Source organism: Triturus cristatus, chromosome 7 (genome assembly GCF_964204655.1).
Source record: "Triturus cristatus chromosome 7, aTriCri1.1, whole genome shotgun sequence".
NCBI lineage: Eukaryota > Metazoa > Chordata > Amphibia > Caudata > Salamandridae > Triturus > Triturus cristatus.
This window is the reverse complement of record NC_140590.1, coordinates 865,680,273-865,704,072: the sequence shown is the minus strand read 5'-3', so window position 1 is coordinate 865,704,072 and position 23,800 is coordinate 865,680,273. Positions and strand designations below refer to the sequence as shown.

The window sequence follows — 23,800 nt, the reverse complement described above, 5'->3', positions numbered from 1 at the left end:
AATAAACATTTTCAAACATAGGAATGATATTGATGTCTACTGCTGAACCCTAGGTGAAATTAAGGTGGTGGCCATTCCAAAAAGCGGATGATCAATAGACAGTGTATGGTAGAATCTAGTGAAAGTGTCACAGCAAATAGAGGTGAATCTCAACTGGTAAAAGTCCCACAGCATAATTATAATGGAAACATTTAAGGAACCTGGCACCCGTGACACGACAGACATTTGCAACAGATGCAGCTTTCCTGTGTTAGGACACACAATTGATGGACGGAATGCAGAACAAATCAAAACATTCTCTCCCAGTCAAGAGATCTGGGTTAAATCCATCATTCTTTTGATCACCAATGCCACCCCAATTTAGACCTGGCCATATGCAAATCAGTCTTGAGCCTGTGCCTCATGGGAACAGTCCAGCCCGAACTGCCAAGCCAGGTTGTCCCTGGACCGGAAACAAGCATGTGAAAGCACGAGTGGACTCCCTGCATATGCTGTAAAAAGTCAGTCACTTAGACTTAAGCATAATTGTAATACATCTCATTGGTTGAAATCATTATAACAACCTGAACAGTGCTGATATACAAAAATAATACTACACCTATGCAGTACTTTAGCAAAGCAACATCCAGTCTCCGCATCTGTCTAGGGAAGCATCAACAATATTACACATGTGTCTGTTTGAGATGCTTCTCTGGGCAAAGAAGCTGCAGTAAAAGCAATGACAACTGCAGAAAAGATAAATAATATTTCAATATTGTCACAAAAAGGACTGCTTCATCGGATTTGTGTGTGACAGCTGTGCTTCATAAAACGCGTAAAAATGGCCATTGATAAGTCTACAGCCAACCATGCAACTGATATGTTGGAAAAAAGGCTAATTAGTTTGAATCCTGAAGTCCTGGAGATCTGGCCATCCATGTTTTTTTTTATGGTATATTTTTCATACTTTTTAGGACTAAAAAGTGTATTTCTTCCTTTGCAGCTGCTGGTGTTTCTAATGTTTTATTACTATGACTATTAAGTATATATTTTCAAGGTCATTAGTTGTCCAGGACTGCAGCAGATACTTATGCATGGGATTTGTTGGGCCCGCATACATCTGTAGTTTTGCTTTATTCACTCTTAAACCAGGGTATGAACTGTGCAGTGGAGTGTAAACTTCATTAATATGGGGGAAACCCACATTGTTGGGACTTGGGACAACTTGGACATTTCCATGTGTGAAGATGCCAGATCCAGTGTGAAGTTAATGTGCTCGATTCCTGTCCGAGGCAACCCTATTTTGCCTGAGATCTGTTTATTCAAACTATCTTAACTTAATCCTAATTACTAGCAATATCATTTTAGCATGAATATTATTAACACATTAGGAATTTCATTATTATGCAGCATAAAAGGTGAGAAACTAGAAGAAATAGCTGGTGCATTCATTTTTATTTACTGTAGATATTAGTTTCTTTTCTGGTGACATTTTGTCTAGTTGTATTACTGTAGCGGTGGGTTTTGCATTTATTATCCTAATTAAAGTCCCTGATGATAACAAAGATTACCTCTCCTTCATGCAGTGGTGACGGAACCATGGGCGTCTTCAACATCAAGCGCCGTCGCTTTGATCTGCTCTCTGAGTACCAGGATGGAGATCTAACGTCTATTGCTCTAATGAAGGTAGGATAGCGCTTTACAAAGTGAGTGGCTGGGGTGGTGGGGGTCAACGGTATTTATCACTGAGCTCCCAGGAGATATTTCTCTATGCCTCTAGTTAAGGTAGATTGTCTTCCTATAATAGTAGGTTGAATATCAGTGTGCAGAGTTCTCCATCACTGGAGATTCTCAGTCTCTCTGTTAGAAACAGTGTCCTGGACTTAATTGGGAGGGGAGTAAAATATTCTTTTTGACTGCCTTCTATGGCAGAAAAGGGTGTTTTCTCATCTGTAAGGCAGAGCCTTCTTCTGATCTGTCAGTTCAGTGTGCCAGCCTGTGTTTGTGTCTTTGTTTCCCAAACTCTACGTCTCTGTATCCCACGATCTGTGTCTTTTTCCCACTGCGTGTGTCTGCCTGTACAGTGTCCTTGTCTTCCTTTTCTAAAGTCTGTGCCCTCCTTGGGGGAGGAGAGTTCTTGCTTCATTCTGTGTGTCTACATGGTGCACTGTCCGTGTTTCACTGGCATGGTACTTGTCTACCTTTTATGATGCCTGTGTCTCCCTGCTTGTGTGCATGTAAACCTTTTTTCCCTTGTGTTTGTGTTTACCTTCCCTTGGGGCCTGTGCCTCCCTGCCCCAGATCTTCTGGCTTCCTGTCAAATCCCTTTGCCTACTTGTCCTTTCATCTGTGTCATCCTGCCCAGACGTCTGTTTCCTTGTTCAAATTACATTGCCTCCCTAACTGGGTGCCTCTTCTCCTGGTTATGATGCTTATGCCTCCTATCCCAAGTCTGCATTGGACTGCTCAGTAACTCTCATTTATTACCCTGATGTCCATATCTCCCTATGTCAAAACTACTGTGTTTCCCAATCCAGCTTTCTTTGCCTATCCGTCCCTATTGTCTGCCCCTTGGGACTCCTAGGTTTCCCTATCCTGAGGCATTTGCCTGCTTGTCTTCTTGACTGTGCACTCCAGTAATGGCACCTATTTCCTCTTGTTCGGGTGCCTATTTATCCATGTATCTGTGTCTCACTCTCTTGTCATCTGTCTCTTCTATTCTTGGCACCTTTACCTCCTGTGCTACTCTCTACCCCATCATCTTGTTGCTCCCCTGTCTTGGCATCTGCGACTTCCTGCCCCGGTCCTCGTCCTGGCATCAGTATTTCTCTACCATTCTCACAAGAGCTTTGTGATTATTTATATAATTTATTTGTAGACAGAATAAGTAGCTTACTCACATCCCACTCTCCTCAGGGCTCCAGAACTATCAGCAGCTTGAGCCAGGCATCCTGGGCATCCTGGGAATCCTTCACTGCCATTTTCAAAGAACAAATGGCGGGCCTTAGGCTTCTACATCTTCAGCCTCTCCTTTGGATGACTTCCTCATTCTAAATCTGAAAAAGGTCTGTAAGGTGGTTACACCTTATAATTTGTACCTCGGCATCTTTTATTTGACAGCAGGAAGTGTCCCTGACTCTTGGAAGTAGGCCCTGATCACTGCCTTTCTTAAAAAGCCATCACTAGACCCTAACAACATGTTTAATTATCGTCCCATTTCTCTGCTTCCTCTTTATGCTAAATTCACTAAAGTGAGGTAAATAAACAATTTGCAGCATTCTTTGAGAATAACCATTGTCTTCATCTGTCCCAGTCTGGTTTCTGCAAGAGTCTTGCGGCTGAGACAGTACTGGTCAAGGCTACGCAAGACATTAGAGACCTTAGTGACAACAATGGTGTGGGCACACTGATTTTATTACATCTGTCAGCTGCTTTTGACACCATTTCTCATTCGTGTTTGTTACTCAGACTCAGATCAGTGGAGATGAATGGGATTGTTCTGGCCTGGTTTCTATCTTTTTTGTCTGATAGAACCCAGGCAGTTACTGTCTCCAAATGTAGGTCCTCTCCAACATCTGTGTCTGAGGTGTACCACACGTATCGTTTTTGAGCCCTAACTTGTTCAACCTATATGTCTCTCCATTAGCAAAACTTCTAGAATCTTTTGTCAACATTTCTTATTCATACACGGACAATAACAATTTGATTACATTAGAGAATGATTCTAGCAATACAGCAAAACATTTCAGGAACTGCCTGGAAGAGGTTTCGAATTGGATGGTATCCAATTCTCTCATCCTCTACAAGGATAAAACTGAAATTGGGGTTTTTGTACTCTAATCCAGTGGCGGCTCCTCCGCTATGGCGGTGAAACGTCGCCCCACTGCTTTTAAGCAGTGCGAAGCAGAAACCTAAAATGATAATAACTTTGCGTTATTATAATTCAATGCTGCTTCCTGCTGCTTTGCGGGTGGGTGGGTGGTGCTGCTCTGCTCTTGGAGCAGGGCAGGAGAGAGTCGCCCCACTGCTTTTAAGCAGTGCAAAGCAAAAACATAAAATGACAATAACTTTGTGTTATTATAATTTTATGCTGTTTCCTGCTGCTTTGCGGGCGGGTGGGTGGTGCTGCCTTGCGCTTAGAGTGGTTTGCCCATTCCAAAGTGCGCAATGACTGTTTGGTCGGCCCTCTCGGGCCACCCAAACCAGTCATGCGCACTTTTCCCGTTCTCCATGTAGGCTGCATTACAGCCTGCATGGAGAACATGCCCAGGCCCCCATTCCATGGTTGAGCGTCGAACCAGGATGCTCAAACCATTCACAACACTGCATTGCAGCTTTATGATTGGTCAGTGGGGCCTGCTTCCTGTTCCTTGAAGTGCACGAGGAGAGCAGGAGCAGAGAGGCGGGACACAGCAGGCGGCAAGGTAAGATTTAAAAAAAATATATATTTTCATTTTCATCTTACGCGACCATTGCCTCCCCTCCCCAGTCACACCCGCCCCACCACCCGTGAGCCATGCCGGCCACCCCTGCTCTAATCTATGATCCCATGAATGTTGTCCAGCCTCTCTTGGCACTCCTCCTACTCCCGTTGACCAGGCTTGGGATCTTGGCATTTGGATTGACCATGACCTAGCATTTGAAGAACACAGTAAGATCACATGCTTAACTGGCTTTACAATCCTGAGCATTATCAGAAAGATTCTGCTGTTCCTCTCCACCGACTCTAGGAAGCATCTTGTTCAGTCCCTGATCCTGAATGTTGACATTTTAGAATATTTCTTGCAGAAATTACAACTACTGCAGAATACTATGGCCTGAATAGTGTTGGGTCTTAAAATGTCTGCATCCATCTCAGGTGAACTTGTAAGTCTACACTGGCTACCAATCCAGAAGAGATGTCAATTTAAGGCATTTTGTCTTTGCCACAAGACCCTTTATAAAGAACTGCACCACTCCTACTTTAGGGCTCTCTTTATTTGGTACCTTTGACATCACTCCATGCCCTTTTGGTGACTGTTCCCAAGTTTAGAAAGGCTAAATTTGGGATAAATCTCTATCAGTTGTTCTTGCCAAATTATGGAATTCTGTTCCTTTGGAACTTAGTTCGTATCCACACTTGGCAGTCTTTAGAAAACATCTTAAAATGTTTCTGTTCCCGAATAAAATCTAGGATACATCCTCCTGATCCGGGGCCTGGGTCTTTCATGTACAGGTCTCTTTCAGGGCAGTGTGTGTCTGTTATTTTGTTTCTACTTAGTGTTTTCCACCTAGCGCAAGTACACTTTGTTCCAGAGGTAGTTGGTTTAGTTTGTGCGGAATATAAATGCCATATCATTCATTCATCCACCAATGTCTACTGGTTTTGGCAAAGGCACCCCGCTGTCTTCGTGGCTGTCCCTGTATCTTCTGTCTCAAAGCATGTGTGTCCCTAGTCTGACCCCTGTGCCTCCCTCTGATGCCGTTGTCTATCTCCATGACATAGTGCCACATTTTCTGATACCAATGCTGATGTATCCAGATGCCTCTGTCTCTCGGTCCTAGCATCTGAGCTACACTGTCTAGTGCCCATGTTCCCTTCTTCTGGTGCATGCGCTCTCCTACCCCATTGTTCATGTTGTTCACTCATGTAAGCAATGCCTCTGTATTCTTTTGTCTGTTGCCTCCACTCGCATTGTCTATGCCTTTTAGTCTCCATGCTGTCGACTACTTTCCATGTGACTTTGTATCTTTGTCAGTACCTTTGTTTCCCTCTCTGTCTCTAAGTTTTTTATTTGTTTATTTTAGCTTCAGTGTGTGCTTTTTCCTGTCCCAGTGAACACCTGTATCCAGGAAAATAGTTAGTGAAAATCAAGAAAGAAGGTTATTCTTTCCCTCTGCCTCCAACACCTCTTATTGCAGCGTCCTAATTTTAGTAACTCAGAATGTCCTCAGGTAAGAGCAAGATCTCTTTCTTCTGAGAGTGGTTGCAGTGGATCTGAAAAAAACAGAGTTTCTACTCTAATACAAATTAGTGCTAGCAGCGAAGACTGGGTGGGATTAAGGGCATTTCTACAACTTTTCTTCCTCAGTGACATCCTTACCCTAGACCCATTGCATGTCAAGGGATTATTTCAAATTATGCTTTTTGAAAACTACGGATTGAGGGCTTTAGTTAGAATTTTGCAGATGGGATACTCTGTCACTCCGTCACGATGGATGCCCCGTCCGCAGTATTACAAGAACATTAAAGCTTATGGCACTTGTAATGAGGTAGACAGAACATCTGCCATGTAGGATTATTCTGTCCGCCGAACTCTAAAGTCCCTGAATGTCTCGTGTAGGTCTGCAGGATACATACTTGAATACTTCAAGCAATGAAGTTGTTAGCAGAGTTCTGAGATTCGTTGCGGGACCTCACTGATAGCAATTCAATTATAGTGCATGTTGGTACAGCATTGCCCACAATCTTGCCCCACTTTGCCTTCCGGTGAGCCATCTTTATCGCTTGCTTTGACCTCTAACTTAAAAGGATCTCTTCATATCATCAGGCTCCATCCAGATAGCTCTTTTAATTTGGCATTTCAAGGCAGACTTCACTGTAGGAGACTAGCACATTCTGTCAACCGTCTCAAGACCTTTACCTGCAAACCTCTGGGTGGTGGTTCTAGAAAATCATCAGATTGATTGCATGTTGTAAATGGTAAAAATTACATCCCAGGAGATTATATCAACATCTTGGTACAGTCATGGTCCGCTGTGTTTAATGCAAGAACACAATCTTTTACCTAAAGTGCTCTTTCTGGTCACATTCATCACCACCAACCCCATTGAGGAGGCTACTGTGATTACCTTAAACCTTTTTACAAGTGTATATAATGTGGTAATAAAAAAAGATTCATCAGATATGTTTTTCTTTACACAGACAGTCCAAAAGCAACTGTTGCGGTTTTTACTATGGGATTTTGACTATGCAGTTCAATGCTTTGTCTTCAGCAGTTCAAGTCACTGTCTTTTGGAATTTTGCTAGTAAACACAGAAATGATGATGGATACTTGGTAGGCTCTAATGTTCCCATTGCTGTGGCCTACGTAAAGATGGCTGAGACACATGCACCACTTTAATGGCAGATGCATATCCACTCAGTTGTCTTAAACCTTTGCACAGCATACTTTTTTGGGTGTGGGTTCAATCATATGTCACAGGACAATAGTTTTATGGTGTAAGGTTTTTTTATTTTAGGTATTCTGATTATAGGCCATGAGCGAATCAAGAGGTGAGGTGCTTGATGGTGAGTTCATTAGGTGACCGGCAGTTCTTGCCAGCACTTCCGATGAGGTCTGCACAAAGGACACATCAGTGACCGCGTTCTTGCAACAGAGTAGTCTTGCCTGAAACATCAGAACAACTCTATCAGCTTGTTTGGCTTCTTTTTATATGGGGACTCCCACCCAGGCAACTGCCTCTTTTTTAGTATACCTCACCAGCCATCTGGCCATTCACTGTAGTTGAATTGTACCTCCGAGGGCATGCCTTTTTTTTATCCTACCCACTCTGCCTTCCTTTATTGTGACAGAGTCAATTTGTAGATGGAAAATTTTAAATGGGTTTGGTGATGTGTGTGGCCTCATGTTGGTGTTTTCCATTTATGTGAAACTAGAGAATATGGTGGTTTGTCCTCTTCCCATTTGTTCTTCTGCTGCTCAAATGTACCTGAAAGTTTGTTATCGATTTCCACAGGCCCGTGGCATTGGTGGCACACCAGCTTTATGGACCACTTCATGGTTTACTCTAGCGTCATCTTGATACACTTCTTCCAGTTCAGCAACTACTGTCTGCATTACAGAGTCTCTCAGTCCCTCATAAGCACCCCCTCATCATCCCCGATAGGCTTCTAAGGCTTGGTCTTCCCCCTTGCCATGTGACTCCAATTTCGTTCTGGCTTCCGTAAATTCCAACAGAATGATGCTGATGAAACAGAATGATGCTAATGAGACGATGAAGTGTTCCAATTTGTATAGAGTTCCTGGCACTCTTCTAAATGCATAATTGATAGTATATTAGATGTAGTTTGACCTATGTGTGTGAGGCATGTGGGTGTCAAAAAGGTGCTTGCAATAATGCATTTTGAATGTCACTGCACATAAGTAGGATGTTGCTAGTGTGCGAATAAAAGTTGTGTTACCTACAATAATTAGATTTGTTCAGTATGCTAAAGTTGAGACTGTCAGAGAATGCATAGCATGCGGATAGCTGGAGGTCCCCAGAGAGTAGATTGCATGAAATACACTCAGTAGTGACAAGAGACCCACTGTTGGAGGCACTGTTAAACATCAGGATGTTTACTGTGTGGGATCCGCCCAGAAATAACAGTGGCTTAACCCATGGGGGTCCCTGTTTCACACCAAGGGGATATACACTCTGCAGGGTCCACCTAGAATCAACAGGTGTATAACCCCTGGAAGCACTTTTTTAAGTGAGTAAATACAATTACAGTAACTGGAATATAGGGCCCGCTACTTACAGTCCACCCTCATGAGCCAAGTAAGAAATGGAAGAGCATTCAGAGTTTGCAACCTGAGCAGAAACTGCACAACCATTTAAAAGTGCAGAGGTAGACCACATTTTGAGCAGATGTTCTGGGGCCCTTATCCATGCCATACGCCTGAAGGCTGCAAAAAGCTGTTCTAGATCCAGTTCCACAAGCTCTAGTCTGGTCATGGCTCAGACGTAGACAGACTGGCACCTTGTAAATGCGATGGCGAGAAGGGAAGTGCTGGGAAGACTGCATCCCCGCAGGTGCAAAAACAACTGCAACTGAGGAGGCTCTATTAAGAGTGCGCAGATGAGGGCAAGCACTGACACACTGATTGATGTGCTCAGATGTCCCTGGTCTGAATTCTTAATACATACGTCTCCTTGAAATAGAAGTTTTCATTCAGTCTGCTGTGTTGCATGGTTCTGAATCAGTTCTGAATGATGAAGAGCAATCACAAAGTCAGTTCCCGGAGAGTAGAGTACAGTTATTTTTCCCGTACTTCCACATGCCATTGGAAACCTAACTTCATAGACTCTGACCACAAAGTGAGATTTATATCCAGTCTGCAGATAGTTATACCTCAGTCTTAACCAAGCTCATGTTCTGTGAACATTGATTCTGTCTGTGAACAGTGTCTTCCCTGACCTTATTCTGCTTCATTTCCAAAATATTTCATGCAAGTATCATGGTACCAGGTAAACAGCTGTATCGCCTCTTCGCTAGTACAGAGACTATTGTCACTGTCATCCTATGATTATTTTCACCAAGTTTCACTGATTTCCCATAAGACAATCCTGACTTTGATTGAATAAGTATAACTACCCTTGGGTCAGTGGCTTGAGGATCTAGCACAAGAGACACTTATTTTTCTTTGTTCAAACTTTATTGGCACTGTTTCACTTATTTTTTTCTAGAGAGGAAAAAAAGTGGCTTGCGGCTCCAGCGAGGGGACAATTTATCTCTTTAATTGGGATGGCTTTGGAGCGACAAGTGACCGATTTGCTGTGAAAGCCGAGTCCATTGATTGTATGATACCAATCACAGACAACATTGTGTGCACAGGCTCCATGGACGGAGTGATCAGGTGAGGGAAGAGACACCATGGGTGTTACCATCTTTGATTAATCGAAAGCTATCAAGGAAATGGGCAGGATATGGTGTGCTGCATTCATATTTACACCTTATGAGACCACATCCATTGCTCTAAATGCCTGAATAGGTGTGGTTAGGAGGGTGACATGGCAGTGGGTCTAAGCCTAACATTTCTGTCCTCCAAAGCTTTCCAAAACACTCATAGTAGTGCACTTAGTCACCTGTATGCAAAGTTTAGTTCCCCAAGATCCATTAACAACTGTGTCTCTGGCATTCTATAGCTTTCTGTTTATTACTTTTAAAAAAATGTTTTGTGTTGATGTTTGCCCATCTAATACCACAACATTCTATTATCTTCAAAGGGATTCATAATAAAAGGATTTGGATTGAGGCAATTTAAAAACAATATAATAAGCTCACTTTTTACAGGCAGACAACACATAATTCAGGTAAGACAGATGGAAAAACGATGTATACAAAATGTAAGAAAATGCGTTGTTAGTTGAGCAGGATATGAGTTCCACCCAGATAATAAGTCCCAGCATTATGGGAAAACAGTTTCAATAGGTTGAACCTGGGCTCAGTCCCTTGTAGCTCTGGTACAGTGCAGACAAGCTTAATTTAAGAAAATGTGTCAAGTAAAATAAAAAACTCCAAACCCAACTCAATAAAAATCTCACAACCAGTTTCTAAAAATTAAGAACAAATGAATAAGAAAACTTTCACCAAGCCGACAAAACCCAATAAGGGGAACCAGAGATATGAATTTTTAAGGTGTTAATGCAGAAGGTGAAGTTTTTGTAAACTAGAAATTACTGTTTGCAGTTGACTGGGACATAGACACATTTTCAGGTTGTCCTTGATGTGTGCCTGTCGGATATACCAAGTAGGTAGTCTCGGTCTGCTATTTAATTCTTTGACTAAGTGTTTTTCTTTTTATTGGAAGTCAAAATCCTCCAGAGGGTCAAGGTCGAAGGCTGTATGTGCCGAAAATCTCCAAGCCAAATACCTGCTGGATGACTACCCACTTAAGTTTTTGACTTTAGTGTGAAAATCTCAGAGTGGGAGAAATTCAAATTTTGCTGCCGCCTAAGTACTCTCTTTGGGCAGATATTTTTCACACCTTTGCTTGGTCAAGATTTCTACCTTCAAACTCAGTTTTTTTTCTGTGGAGCTCAAAATTCTCCAGCGGGACAAGCCTGAAGCTGTATCCAATTAGTTGCATTGAAATCAGACATCTTTGCTGCGAAGTACCGCTGATGCTCCAGCAGACATGGAAATTGAAAATGTTTTTAAATCCTGAATTTTCAGACTTTTCTCTGCATCCAAAAAAACTCTCCATGGCTTAAGACTCTTGGTAACCCTCTTTTCTGTCTACAAAGCAAAAGCAACCATCTACATTTACATGGGGCAATCCTCATCCAAGTCTCAGATCTCAACCTAGAGGTATTTGAGAAAATGTTCCTCTTAATCAAAAAAACTGCAACCACTATTGTTCCCTCCCCCTCCCAAGGCATCTATGAACAGGCTTACAACATGTATTTGCCTTCAAGAGCATCTGAGCCAACCCCAATCACTCACTATACCTCACCACATTCCCACCTCACACTGAGTGCAAACACTGCTCAACCATATAGCCATGGTAACCATTTACTTATCTGACTTTCCTTCCCACCCCCCCTTGCTACAATCCATAGTAGTCCCAAGGCCTAAACTCAATATCCCAGACTTCAACCAGTCATTGACATTGCCTCCTTCACTTCACCCTGACCCCTGCCAACTAATCAGAAAGCCTCTGACCCCTCCCATTCTAGATCACTACTCGCACATCCCCCTGCCCAACAGCACTACGCTATCCAGGATTCAACACCACACCTCCTACACTCCAACACTCCAAGATCTCAATGTTGAGGCCACTCCCCCATGTCTCCCTCAGCTGACCAAACATACCTGACCAGCACAGATTCCAGCACCCCATCTCCCCCTCTTCCCTTACGAAAAGCCCCTACTTTATCCTTGCACATCCTATTAGCGTCCAGGATGGATGGGATCGCACAAACATTACATCAAATAAAGGAAGACTTGCATAGTCTTATACATCTCACCATTAGGTCAACTACCAATCATAGGATAAGTAATGAATCTCAGTTCGACAACGCCTGGCCTTGAACAACTTAACTCTTTCTGTTCTATGCCTCCAATTCCCCCCACACCCATACCATCCTCTTCCGTTCCAAAGTGCCCATTGCTGAGATAGAGAACCCTTCCCTGCCACAACGCACCCTCTATACCCATGCGATCCTCTGATTCTAACTCATTATCGGAGAAAGATATCGAATCACTCTATCATACAACCCTCTTCACTATGGGAGCATTGACAATCGGAGTCAAATCCAATCTATCTCTGCAAACCCTCACAGGGAATTTAAACCCAACCACAGAATGATAAATAAACATAACCTCAAGAGAGTTACACTTACCCAGACTTCTAAGGATATTTCCCAAATCCTTTCTGAAATGCATTCTTCTCAATTGTAGATCGGCTGTTAGGCACGCAGCGGACCTCGCAGATCTCATCCTGGCGCAGAATCCTGACCGAAACTTGGCTAAATGAGTCTACTGCACCTGTCCTCGACATTCTAGTCCCTCCTAATTATGATATCACCAGACTAGATAGACCCATCAAACTAGGTGGAGGCATCACTTTTATTCACCGTAACAGCCTTTCAGTTAAACAGATACAGTCCCCTGCTCTTTCATCATGTGAATATCTATGTATTGAGATTGCCTGCAATAACAACCCCCTCTGCAAATTGCACACATTCTATCATCCGTCTGTTGATAATCTCTCCTTAGTAGAACAAATTATGGATATCATCACAACAAACACTGGTCAATATTGCACTCAAATCTTCTTCGGGGACTTCAACCTCCACTGGAGTGATCTGAATGACCCTATATTTATCAACCTTAAATCTTTTCTTACGGATCTTAACTTAATACAAATTTGTGATAGCTCCACACAAAACAAGGGGGAGAGCCTAGATCTTATCATCTCAAAACATAATTGAAATCTATCATCCCCTGTAATTGTTCGGACAATCACCGCCTCACCTTCCTCATCACTAGTCCCTTGTGAGCAACTACCACACAAGTACTCAAACTGAACATTTGGAAAAGAAACACAAGAAATATCAATCTCACCAATCTGACATCACTCAGTGATGGCATCCTAGTACCCCCTGAAAATATGGTAGACGTACAAGATCTCACAGATCACTATACTATCTCCATGAAGAATATGACTCAACTGCACCTTTACAACTAAAAAGACTATCCACAAAGGATTTGCAACCATGGTACAGTGACAGCCTCAATACCGGAAGACATAATCTTAGACTAGCCGAGCATCACTTTAACACCTCAAACATCTAAAAACTCTTAGGAATACCTATCACAGAGGTCGATGCAGAATGCTTCCTCTGTGCCTCAGATTTGCAGAGCTACCTGAGGGGTATATTTTTTATATGCAATTGTGTCATTCTCAAGGCAATCAAGTGAGTACTGTATGTACCCTGGATTCTGGTGGTTCACTTTCGACCTTTACAACTAGCTTATTTCCTCTTTCTGCTTGAGTTTTACTTTTTTTCTCTTGTGCAGATCGATGCGATCTGTTTCATTGTCCTCTATTGCTGATCTTGGTTGCTATGTCCCTGAGCTCTTATTCTAGGGGCATCTTGGGTTGTAACAGGAATACATGAGATTCATTCAGGCAGCAAGGAGACAGAATTTCAGTAACTTGGTTGACACGCGCGCAGAGCCTGAACTGAAGAGGTGCTGCCGCTAGCTGTTGTAACTATTCTTTTTAAATACTTAGAATCTACCCCATATGGGCCGTTTTTAACCATCTTAATACGTTTCTTTTACTGTGCTGCTAAATTGTTATTCGTGTGCCTTGCTCCTTGCACTTTACTCACCTCCTGCACAGAGTGCTCCGAAGCCCCGGTCCGACTTGGCTTGTGCCATTGAGCGGAGGGCTGGACGGAGACACTCCTTTGGGCAGGTTACTTCCGGTTCCACAGTCAGCCAATCAGCGCTCCTCGCTCGCGCTGACCCGGCACTTATCTTGATGCACTCACAGTCACGCAGCGGACGCGCGCAGCGGGCGCGCCGACGGCGCACCGAAGGCGCGCCAAAGGCAAGCCCGTCTGCGCCCGTCCGCGACCGACTGGGACCAGGGGCCAGAACCCTTGACGGTGGCAACCCCAGTATCCATTATAGTGGACATCGTCTTAAAGCTCTTAGGGGCCCCACACCTGTTAAGTGCGCCCACTCTATTAATCCTGCCACGCAATACACCTGTTCCTCTTGTCACTTCTCACTGCTATCCCCTCTCAAAAAATTACATATGCCCTCCCCACCTCTCACGCTACTTTTGCTAAACTGCCGCTCCTTGCCCAGACACTCCACAGAACTTCATCTTCTTTTAGAAAATCGTCAACCTGACGTCTTATTTTTAACTGAAACCTGGCTCCATGACAACTCTGCACCGGATATTGTCCAGTCTCTTCCTCTGGACTACCGTATTTGCAGGTTGGACCGGAAAACTGCCAAAGGCGGAGGCTTAGCTATAATATATAAAGCATTTATAAGCTGCCGCAGTTTCCCCTCAGACGGCCTTTCCGACTGAGAAAGCATGCAGTTCGCCTTGGAATTCTCCCCTGTATGCACCTTTTCCGGCCTTCTGATCTACCGACCTCCCGGCCCCTTGGGTCAATTTCTCTCGTCCCTCCCATCATTTGTGGCAGAACGAGCTATAAATCTCTCTAACTTTACCGTGCTCGGTGACCTAAACATTCATCTGGACGATATCTCGAACCCGACTACTATAGAGTTGGCTACAGGCCTCTCTGCCTTACAAATTATTCAAAAGAGTTCATGTCCAACCCATGATAAAGGCCACCTACTTGACCCTGTTTTTAGCAATGTACATAATCTGTACGTGGCCACTCCCATCCCACTCCCGTGGTCTGACCACGGGAGTAGTGCCTATGGTCTGGGAGCCCGCGCACTCCACCCCCCCCCCCCCAGTCACCGATAAACACACTACAGAGACAATGGGCTAAGCTCTCGACCACTACTTGGTCCACTAAATTAGCCATCAGCAAACCTACCTATGACCCCAACCCTGAGCTAGCGAATGAGAAATTTAATTTCTGGATCTGTAACTCGCTAGATTCATTTCTGCCTAAGGTTCCAGCCCAAAAAAAAGTTAGGGAGAAATCGGCGCCCTGGTACACCCCTAGTCTGAGGAAATTAAAGCAATCATGTAGACGCCTAGAACGAAGCTGGAGACAGAACTATGAGGCTGACAGGAAACATGATTATAAAGAAGCAATAAAACATTATAAATCAGAGATCAAATCCACCCAAACACGCTTCTATGCGGAGAAGATTAATGCCGCCGCCTCTGCTCCCAGGGAAATTTTCAAAATTGCCAAATCCCTCTCATCTGTTCCTACGGAACCTCTTAAAATCAAGGACCACTCCCTCCACTGCAATAAGCTGGCAGAATTTTTTAACCAAAAAATTCAGATCATATGCCAGTCTTTTTCGCCCTATGTGTCCGACTTTTCAGACCCTAGTCCTAGTTCAAAGTCATCAAAAACCCTGGAGAATTTTCCCCTGCTTGACACTAAAACTCTGGACACTCTTTGCTCCAGTGTCACATCTGGCTCCCCTATTGACCCTGCCCCCCGCAGCAATTAGCCCTGGTCTTACACATGGTCGGCCCGGTCATTATGAATATCCTGAACTCCTCTATCATCTCTGGTAGAGTTCCCCGCGCGTGGAAATGCGCCCAGGTCAGAGCGCTTTTGAAAAAACCTAACCTGGACCCTTCAAACCTGGCCAACTATCGACCCATTTCCCTTCTTCCGTGGCTGAGCAAATTGACCGAACGCCACATCAATTCCATTTTAGTCAACTACCTTGAATCTAACAACTTACTGCATATCTCCCAAACAGGCTTCCGCCCTCAGCTAGGTACAGAAACTGCACTACTGGCTGTTACGGAAGAGGCCAGGAAACCTCTTGACCAGGGCGGATCAGCAGCTATCATTCTGCTCGACCTCAGTGCCGCCTTTGACACTGTTAACCACAACATTCTGCTCGATAGGCTTTCCAACCTGGGGATCAGGAAAAATGCTCATACGTGGTTTCAATCCTTCTTAGAGGACCGCTGTTATCAGGTATTTGAAGGGACTACCACCTCCAAGCAATGGCCTCTTAAGTGCGGGGTCCCCCAGGGATCCTCTCTTAGTCCCACCCTCTTTAACTCTTATATGGCCCCCCTAGCTGAGGTAGTACTTCCATTCGGCATCAAAATAATCACCTATGCCGATGATACCCAGCTAGTGGTGGCCCTTAACCATCCGGAGGGTTCATCGGACACTCTTCGCCTCTGTCTAGAGGCAGTCGCACATTGGATGTACCATTCACACCTCAAATTAAATGGGGAAAAATCCGAACTCATGTTCCTGGGAAAGTCACCCTCGCCCTCTTCCCCCATCTCTTGGCCCCCTTGCATGGGCCCTCTGCCACCTCCAAAGCACCAAATCAAAAGTCTAGGCATTTGGCTTGATAATACTCTCAGCTTCAACTATCAGACCACGAAGCTCTCAGCCATATGTTTCGGTCTGTTACGCCTGATCAGAAAAATTCTCCCCCTACTTCCTTTTCAAGCCAGGAGAATTATGGTCCAAGCACTAATCTTATCTCGCCTGGACTACGGGAACGCGCTCTATCTTGGCGCTCCCCAATCCACATTAAATAAACTACAGGTGATCCAAAACTGTGCGGCGCGTCACTTGACACAGATCCCTCGCAGACAGTCAGCCAAACCCGCCCTGAGGTCCCTACACTGGCTGCCCATCCGTGCAAGGATTCAGTTTAAGGCCATGTGTCTAGCAAACATGGCCCACAAATTCTTCAATCCTTGATCGTACCCTACAAACCGACTAGGTCCCTTCGGTCCAGTAACACCTTCCTTACCGCGCCACCAAAAGTCCGTAGAGCAAAATGGGGTGGACGGTCCTTCATTCTAAATGCATCCAATCTGTGGAACACTCTCCCCCTCACGCTCCGTAGCGAACCCAACATGGTTCTCTTCCGCAAACATCTTAAAACCTACCTTTTTCCCTCAGCTTTCCAGTGACCCTTTCTTTTCTGCTCTAATTGCCGTCTTTAAGCGCTAGGAGGCCTCCGGGTAGCTACGCGCTATATAAATATAACTTCATTCATTCATTCATTCATATATTATCTATCACTTCACATCCAACAGTTGCATCAGGTGTATCTCGGAAAATCTTATATTGCGGCTGTAAATGCCTGTAATAATTCTGACAAGGAATGTTTTGTTCTTTAGAATTCTGCACACTAACAATATTTTTATGACCCACCCAATGTAGTAAGGCAGTTGAAAACCACCGCCCTGTTTGAAATTTGAAGATAGTTTTCTCATTTTTGGCTCACAAGACGTTTGACTAATGGCCACCAGACATTAAACTTGTGACATGGGGGGGTTGTATTCTTTGTTGCAGATACTTCTTTCAGATGTATAAGTGAAATGTGGTCACTTTCCGGGGGTGACGCTTATACTCTTTTCCACTTGGGCACTTTAGTCCTTAAAACGCATTCCTCCTATCGGATAAAGGTGGTCAAAGAAGATAGAGCGATCAGTTTCTTGCCAAAACCTTGCTGCAAATGCAGAAAGATTCCTTATTACCCTGAAAATTAGGAGGAATCATAAATTATATATACATTGTACAATAGCTTTCAAATGTTTACTCTGATGGTCTTCCATCATGTTTGGTGACTCTACCACAAGCAAACGAGGATCTAAGACCCCCATCACAAGCTGAGTCAACAGTTGCTTTTGGCACGTTCAACCAAAAGAATCCTTAGCCAGATTGTGTTTTTGCCATCATAGCTTCTTTTGCATTCCATTGCCCCATCATCTTCAAAGCAGCCACTTAGTATATTTTTCATGCATTTTGCAAGTACTCGGTTCGATGTTCAATCCATATTAGATAGTCACTTCAATCAAACCATCTTTAAAAAATTTCCAGGTAAGCACAGAATTTTCATTTATTATTGTCTCATCCAAATCAGTATTTTTGACTAATTACAAATATTTAGCATGTTGGGAGGAAGGTTGCAGGACATGAGAATAGCTGCAAGTTGTTCACTGTAGTGGTTCTTTCACTTGTTGTCGCTTCCCTCCTTACTGCAGACGCTCCAACACTGGTCATGAATCTATTACATAAAGTCATAGAGAATAGGTATTATGGTATGGATAATGGGACAGCCTCTGCAAGCATGTGATGTATGCAACACATGTTCCCTCTTTTTGTGCTGGCAAAAATGTACTCTATTGTTTTCCCTGAACACGGGCATGCCTTCAGATTGTCTTGTGTATACGTATTAGTCAATTCTCAGTGTCAAGTAATTTTGTGACTCATTACTGGTCAGTGCTTATTTCTGGTAGCTAATGCGTTTTTTTTGATGGTTCATTTTTTTACCTGGCATTTGCCCATTTGCTTACTCGTTACCTCTGAGATGTCACTGGGCAGGAAAAGCATTATGCATTCATCCATCTTGAGCTGTTCTTTGGTTATGGCATGCAAGATTTTCTTTTCTTACATCATCATACATGAATGAATGAAAATGCATTTATAGAGCGCGTGGTTACCCGTGGGCATCCCAGCGCTATCAGTGGCGCCCTTAGGCTATAAGCAGATCAAGGGAAAAGAAAAGTTTTAAGTTGTTTCCTAAAGTTCAGATAATTAAGTTCAAGCCGTACGTGGTCCGGCAGGTGGTTCCAGAGCTTAGCTGTGTTTATATGAAAACAGACGGCCTCCAGTTCATGATCTCCTGATCTTTGGGACTAAGATTAGACCTTTTTTTAATCAGATCTCAGTGCCCTTCTTGGTTGGTAGGGCTGAATCATAGAATGGATCATTAACGAGCCCTTGCCAGTGAGTGCTTTGTGTGCAGTGCACAACTACTTAAATTGAATTCTTTCCTGGATTGGTAGCCAGTGCTTAGTGTCAAGAACAGGTTTTGCTGAGAGGCTTCTAGGGATGTTCAATAGAAGGCGAGCTGCACAGTTCTGTACAGTTTGCAGTCTTTTGGTTGAGACCTGAGGGGCTCCTAAATAGAGGGCATTGGCGTAGTCAAGCCGTGATAAGATTAAAGCTTGAACTAGTAGTCGTCTAGCCACAAAAGGGAGCAGGGGGAGGATCCCTCTGATCATTCTTAGGAGGCCATAGCAATTAGCTGCGACTTTTTGAGCTTGTTGCTTAAAGTTAAGATTACAGTCGAGCCAGACACCCACGCTCTTGATCTGTTTTTTTGGAGCAGGCAGTGGGCCCAGACAACTGGGCCACAGGAGGTCTATGTTTGATGGGGCCGAGTGACCCAGGAGCATGACCTCAGTTTTTGCTCCATTAAGTTTTAAGAATGAGTTATCCATCCCTTCTCAAGACATGAAGCCAGGCCAGGACCGGAGTTGTCCTGCTGATTAAGGGCGACAACTAGCTGGGTGTCATCGGCATACGTCACCATCTGAACATATGGTTCCTGCCAGGGAGCTCATATAGATATTGAACATAGTTGGACTAAGGGAAGATCCCTGGGGGACTCCACACGTCCGGGGCATTTGCTTCGAGGTGAAATCCTCTTCGAAGACTGTGAAAACTCGATTTTCAGGAAGGAATGTAGCCATTTCAATGCTATTCCGGATACTCCTACCTCCCTAAGTCTTTGGGTCATCAATTGGTGGTTCACCGTATCGAAGGCTGCGCTGAGGTCTAATAAAATCGGGGCAGCACAGTCTGTCATCGAGAATTTTCCTCGCTTCTTATACTACGGCCAGAAGAGCGGTCTCCATGCCCTGTTGGGATCTGAATCCTGTCTGCGTGTGATGGAGGCGATTATTTTCTTCCAGGAACCTAGATAGGGCAGAATTCACATGTTTTTCTGCTAATTTACTGATTCCAGGTAACAGAGAGATGGGTCGATAGTTTGCCCTCACTTCGGGGTCCATGTGCGTTTTTCCCAGGAGTGCTTTAACCCTTGCTTGTTTCCATAAGGGGGGTACAATTCCCGTATGGAGTGAGGAGTTTACATGAGACTTTTTAGGAGTACATGAGATACATGAGACATTTCAGAGTGAAGTGGCTCAAATCCTCTTACAGAGTGCAAAAGCAGTTGGCTGCAGGGCCTGGTCTCTTTTCTTTAAGGATTGTGCCTAGCGGGATAGCATCACTCCTCGTCTTCGCAAACGGCCTCCTCTCTCTATGGGATTTGTTACAACTGTGAGATATGACTGTGCATGCTGCAAGCATCCAAAGCCAGACAAGCTTCTTATTTTAAATTGTTTAAGGCTTCAGGTCTTACCTTGTTGATGTTTGGTAACTTGATTAGTGATCTCAATAATTCTTCTTAGGGTACATTGCACTAATTCAGATTGCTGAAATCCAGAAAGAGACTGAGCTATAGAGCTTACCTCTCCCGGGCCAAATTTTTTATTAGAATGCAATAGGTGTTCGGTCCAGGCTTTGTCAACGACATCACTTCCATCTGACTCCCAGCGTTGTCACCTGTTTTTAATGGGTGGCATCCAACATATATCTAGGGTGGAGCTGCAGCCGATGTTTGATTCCAAAGCTATGGTCAGGAAACCAACAGGCAGCTTAAGCGGTGTCTTCCAAAACTTAATTTCATTGGAGTCATTCTCGACTGTGTTGTCATCAAGGCCCCACAGTTACGCCCCATAGTCTATTTTGCTTCCCACCTTCGTTTTGGTCATTAGATCTCTATATTGTGAGTAACAATTTTTTGTTAGTGGGGAAGCCTAAGAATGGCATTTAGTGAGGCTTCAAAATTCTCAATCGTTTTTTTGATGTGTGTGTCCGATTTTGGGTTAGTGGTTAAGGTCCTGCCCAAACTAGGAAAGGCATTGACTTATAGTTTTTCTCCCACAATTGTGAACAGTTTATCCGAAGTCCATTTGCTGAATTTTGTTTTTCTATGGCTGTTAACTGGTCCTGAAGGCCTTTGGGGGACCTAAGTTGCGATAAAGATGGAATCATCAGGGTTGATTATAGCTTGGACCATAAACCTTCTATGGCGGGCCCGTTGATGGTGCTTTTAAGACTTCTTTGTACAAGTCATTTGTGTAGAGCTAGAATACTAATGGGACAAGTAGACACTGCTGTTTGAGTCGACTTGAGGTGTGGAAATGTCTACTATACCTACTTTTCGATACGGGAGGGTGTGCATACATCACAACAGATCTGGTAGTTAATACTCTTTAAATGGGGGGAGTGGCCAAGCGTCGGACCAAGATGGCCGCCTATACCTCGGCTCCGTCGAGACTGTCTCCCTAACTCGAACATCCTGCCAGTTATCCTGCCTCATCAGGTCCCTGGGCTGTAACTGAGTGCAAGCGGTGCCGTTTCATGCAACTCTGACCCCCAAGTGACGCTCAGGACCGGAGATACGAGGCCCAGTAGTATTAGGCCTGGACAACCATTACAGACCGGGGACTGGAGTGCTGAAGCCGCCGGCGAGACGGGAGGTGGAGCTGGCCACTCGGACCGGAAGTCGGCGTAAATTCTGCAGAACGGCTTGCGTCGCCATACCCTGTGGCGGTGCCTTCCAGCGAAATAATGGCGGCGCAGTGAGACCCCCTGCCTCCCCCCCAGTATCATAGGTGGTGGTAAGCGCGCCCTCTGAAGTATACTGGAGGCCAAGGGAACAGCTTGATGGTGTTGGCTCTTTGTTGACTTGCACGCCATAGGGCTGGAGAGTGGCACGCACACCTCGCTGGGGGTCCCGTGGTGCCTGTCTGGAGGCTGAGTGGTCATTGCCTTATTGCCCGCAAGCACCAGCGAGCCCGCTGTTGCTGTGTGTGTAGCGGCTGCCCTCGCCGTGCCTCTCCGGGCTCTGGTGCACAGAAACAGTGGAATAACCCCACCTGGGATCGGGGGTCCACCTGAGCCGACCATTTGGACATACAGACGCTGGGGTGATATCATCAGGGCGGATTGCGGTACTGAGTGGGAGAGCACGAGCGGATGCTCTTGCCACCCTGCAGATAAACACCTCCTGATTGAAAAGGCTGCCTCCTTGTTTTCGTGCGTCATCCACCCTGGTCTGTGCGACTCCCACAGTGGACAGAGACATCCAGAGGTGAGATGAACTGAAGCTAGCTCACCAGCCAGATACGGACAAATAGTGCAGGCATATTTCTTGCGCCTACCGTGCCTGACCCTGATACCGGCTATAACCAAACAGCTTAAATACAGAGGTCCTTCTCTCATAGCCCCCCCCCCCCACGCCCTCGACGGAGGACTCGGCCCGGGCACGGCTGGGGCGTCTGAGGGCTCGGGAGAAAGATGGCAGGTAGACAAGACGCAGCGTCAGGGGCCCTATCAGGGGTCCCAAGGGCACGAGGCAGATCCAATCAAATAAACTGGACCGATACACGCTTCCCAGGGGCTCACCGATGGACCTGCGCCAAACTCCTAGGGTGGTGGAAGACTCCGAGGGCACCACTTCAGACCTGACACTGCAGGACATCTTAGCAGCCATCAACGGAGTTAAATCAGATCTAGAATAAATGGACACTATTTCCATTGATGTGAACCTCATCCGGGCTGACCTCACGAAAATGAATGAGAAAGTCAAATCTTTGGATATCAAGACAGCTAGTTTGACGGACGATGTATCTCTGCTCCAACAAGAAGTGCGAGATCTTAAATCCTTCTGAGAGACTGCTGAGCGTAAACTGGACGATTATGAAGGGGGCCGCGACGCAACAACGTCCGCATCTTGGGAGTGCCTGAAAAATCTGAAGAGCCGGCGCCACACCTGTTCGTAGAGGACCTCCTCTTAAACCACCGTAAACCTAGGGGACTGGGAAAATTCTTCACCATAGAACGCGCGTACAGAGTCCCGGGTGGACGACCTAAGCCTGGTGCACCTCCGCGCCCCTTAATAGCTTGTGTCCTAAACTTCAGAGACGCATTTCTTCAACATGCGCGGTCTGCGCCCCCTCTGCACTACGAGAACGCCATCCTATCCTTTTTCCCGGACTTTACTCAATGGGTGCAAAGACAGCGTCGAACATTCCTGGCCGTCAAGAAAAAACGTAGGGAAAAGGGACTTAAATACGTCATGATGTTCCCGGCTCGTCTCCGTGTTGAAACTGGGGGGCATGGTTTTTTGATAATACGGAAGTGGCCTCAGACTGGCTGGACAGTCGAATAATCAGCGGCCCCGTTGAAAGAAGCGGAGGCGAGGACCAGGAGTTGCAGGACCGAGGGTGAGCGTTGGTGGGTGCCTTTATCGCTCATATGAACTCACTCAGGTAACTGGGTCCATGGGGCCCCGCAGTTGGACACACTTTCATCATGTTCCGTTTTGCACCGGTGCAGCTCAGCGAGGACCTATTAGGGACACTTGATTTAAAAGTATAGTTGGGGGGACGGGGAGATGGAGTATCGGCTTTCCTCCTCTTTTCTACATTTAGTTAATTTCTAGTATTGGTAATTGGGTGTTTCTACCTTTAGTTATTTTCTAGTACTCGCATTTGGGTGACAGGCACTCTGCCAGTTTGCAATGGGCAGTTCTAAGTCTAGAGGGCAGGAAAGCGGGGAGGGGGGACATTGGCGGGGGTGTTCATGGGGTCGGTGATATCATTGTTAATTTCTTCCATCGACGCATAACTACAGGCACAGCAAAGGCTCGAAGACTCGCAACGGTTCTAATGCACACGCACTGGGGGGGCAAGCATTAAAATGTTAAGCTGGAATGTCATTGGGCTGGGGCATAAAATTAAGTGGAGTGTAGTCCTGCAATACATCAGGAAGCAGGGCCCGGATGTCGTGCTGCTTCAAGAAACGCACCTTATGGGTCACTCCTGTAGGGCACTGAACCGGTACGGTTACAAACTAGTGGCACATGCAAGGTTCATGACTGGCTCCAGAGGGGTGGGCATTATGGTTAGGAACGCAGTCCCTCTTAGTATAGACTCCACATGGACCGACGACAGGGGTCGTTATGTAGGCATATCTGGCTCTTGGGAGGGACGGATCCTTACACTATTCTCTATTTATATCCCACCTGGCCTCCAATCGACTA

General features: G+C 45.1%; 1 protein-coding gene across 3 annotated transcripts in view; it reads left to right on the top strand.

Moving 5' to 3' along the window:
- Positions 1 to 23,800, top strand: part of WDR55 (WD repeat domain 55) — a 191,441-nt gene that overhangs the window by 161,750 nt on the left and 5,891 nt on the right. For all 3 annotated transcript variants that reach the window (XM_085617805.1, XM_085617807.1, XM_085617806.1), the window contains 2 exons: positions 1,566 to 1,665; positions 9,412 to 9,581. In XM_085617805.1, the coding sequence (XP_085473931.1) occupies positions 1,566 to 1,665; positions 9,412 to 9,581 (270 nt within the window). The remainder of the gene's footprint in view (positions 1 to 1,565; positions 1,666 to 9,411; positions 9,582 to 23,800) is intronic.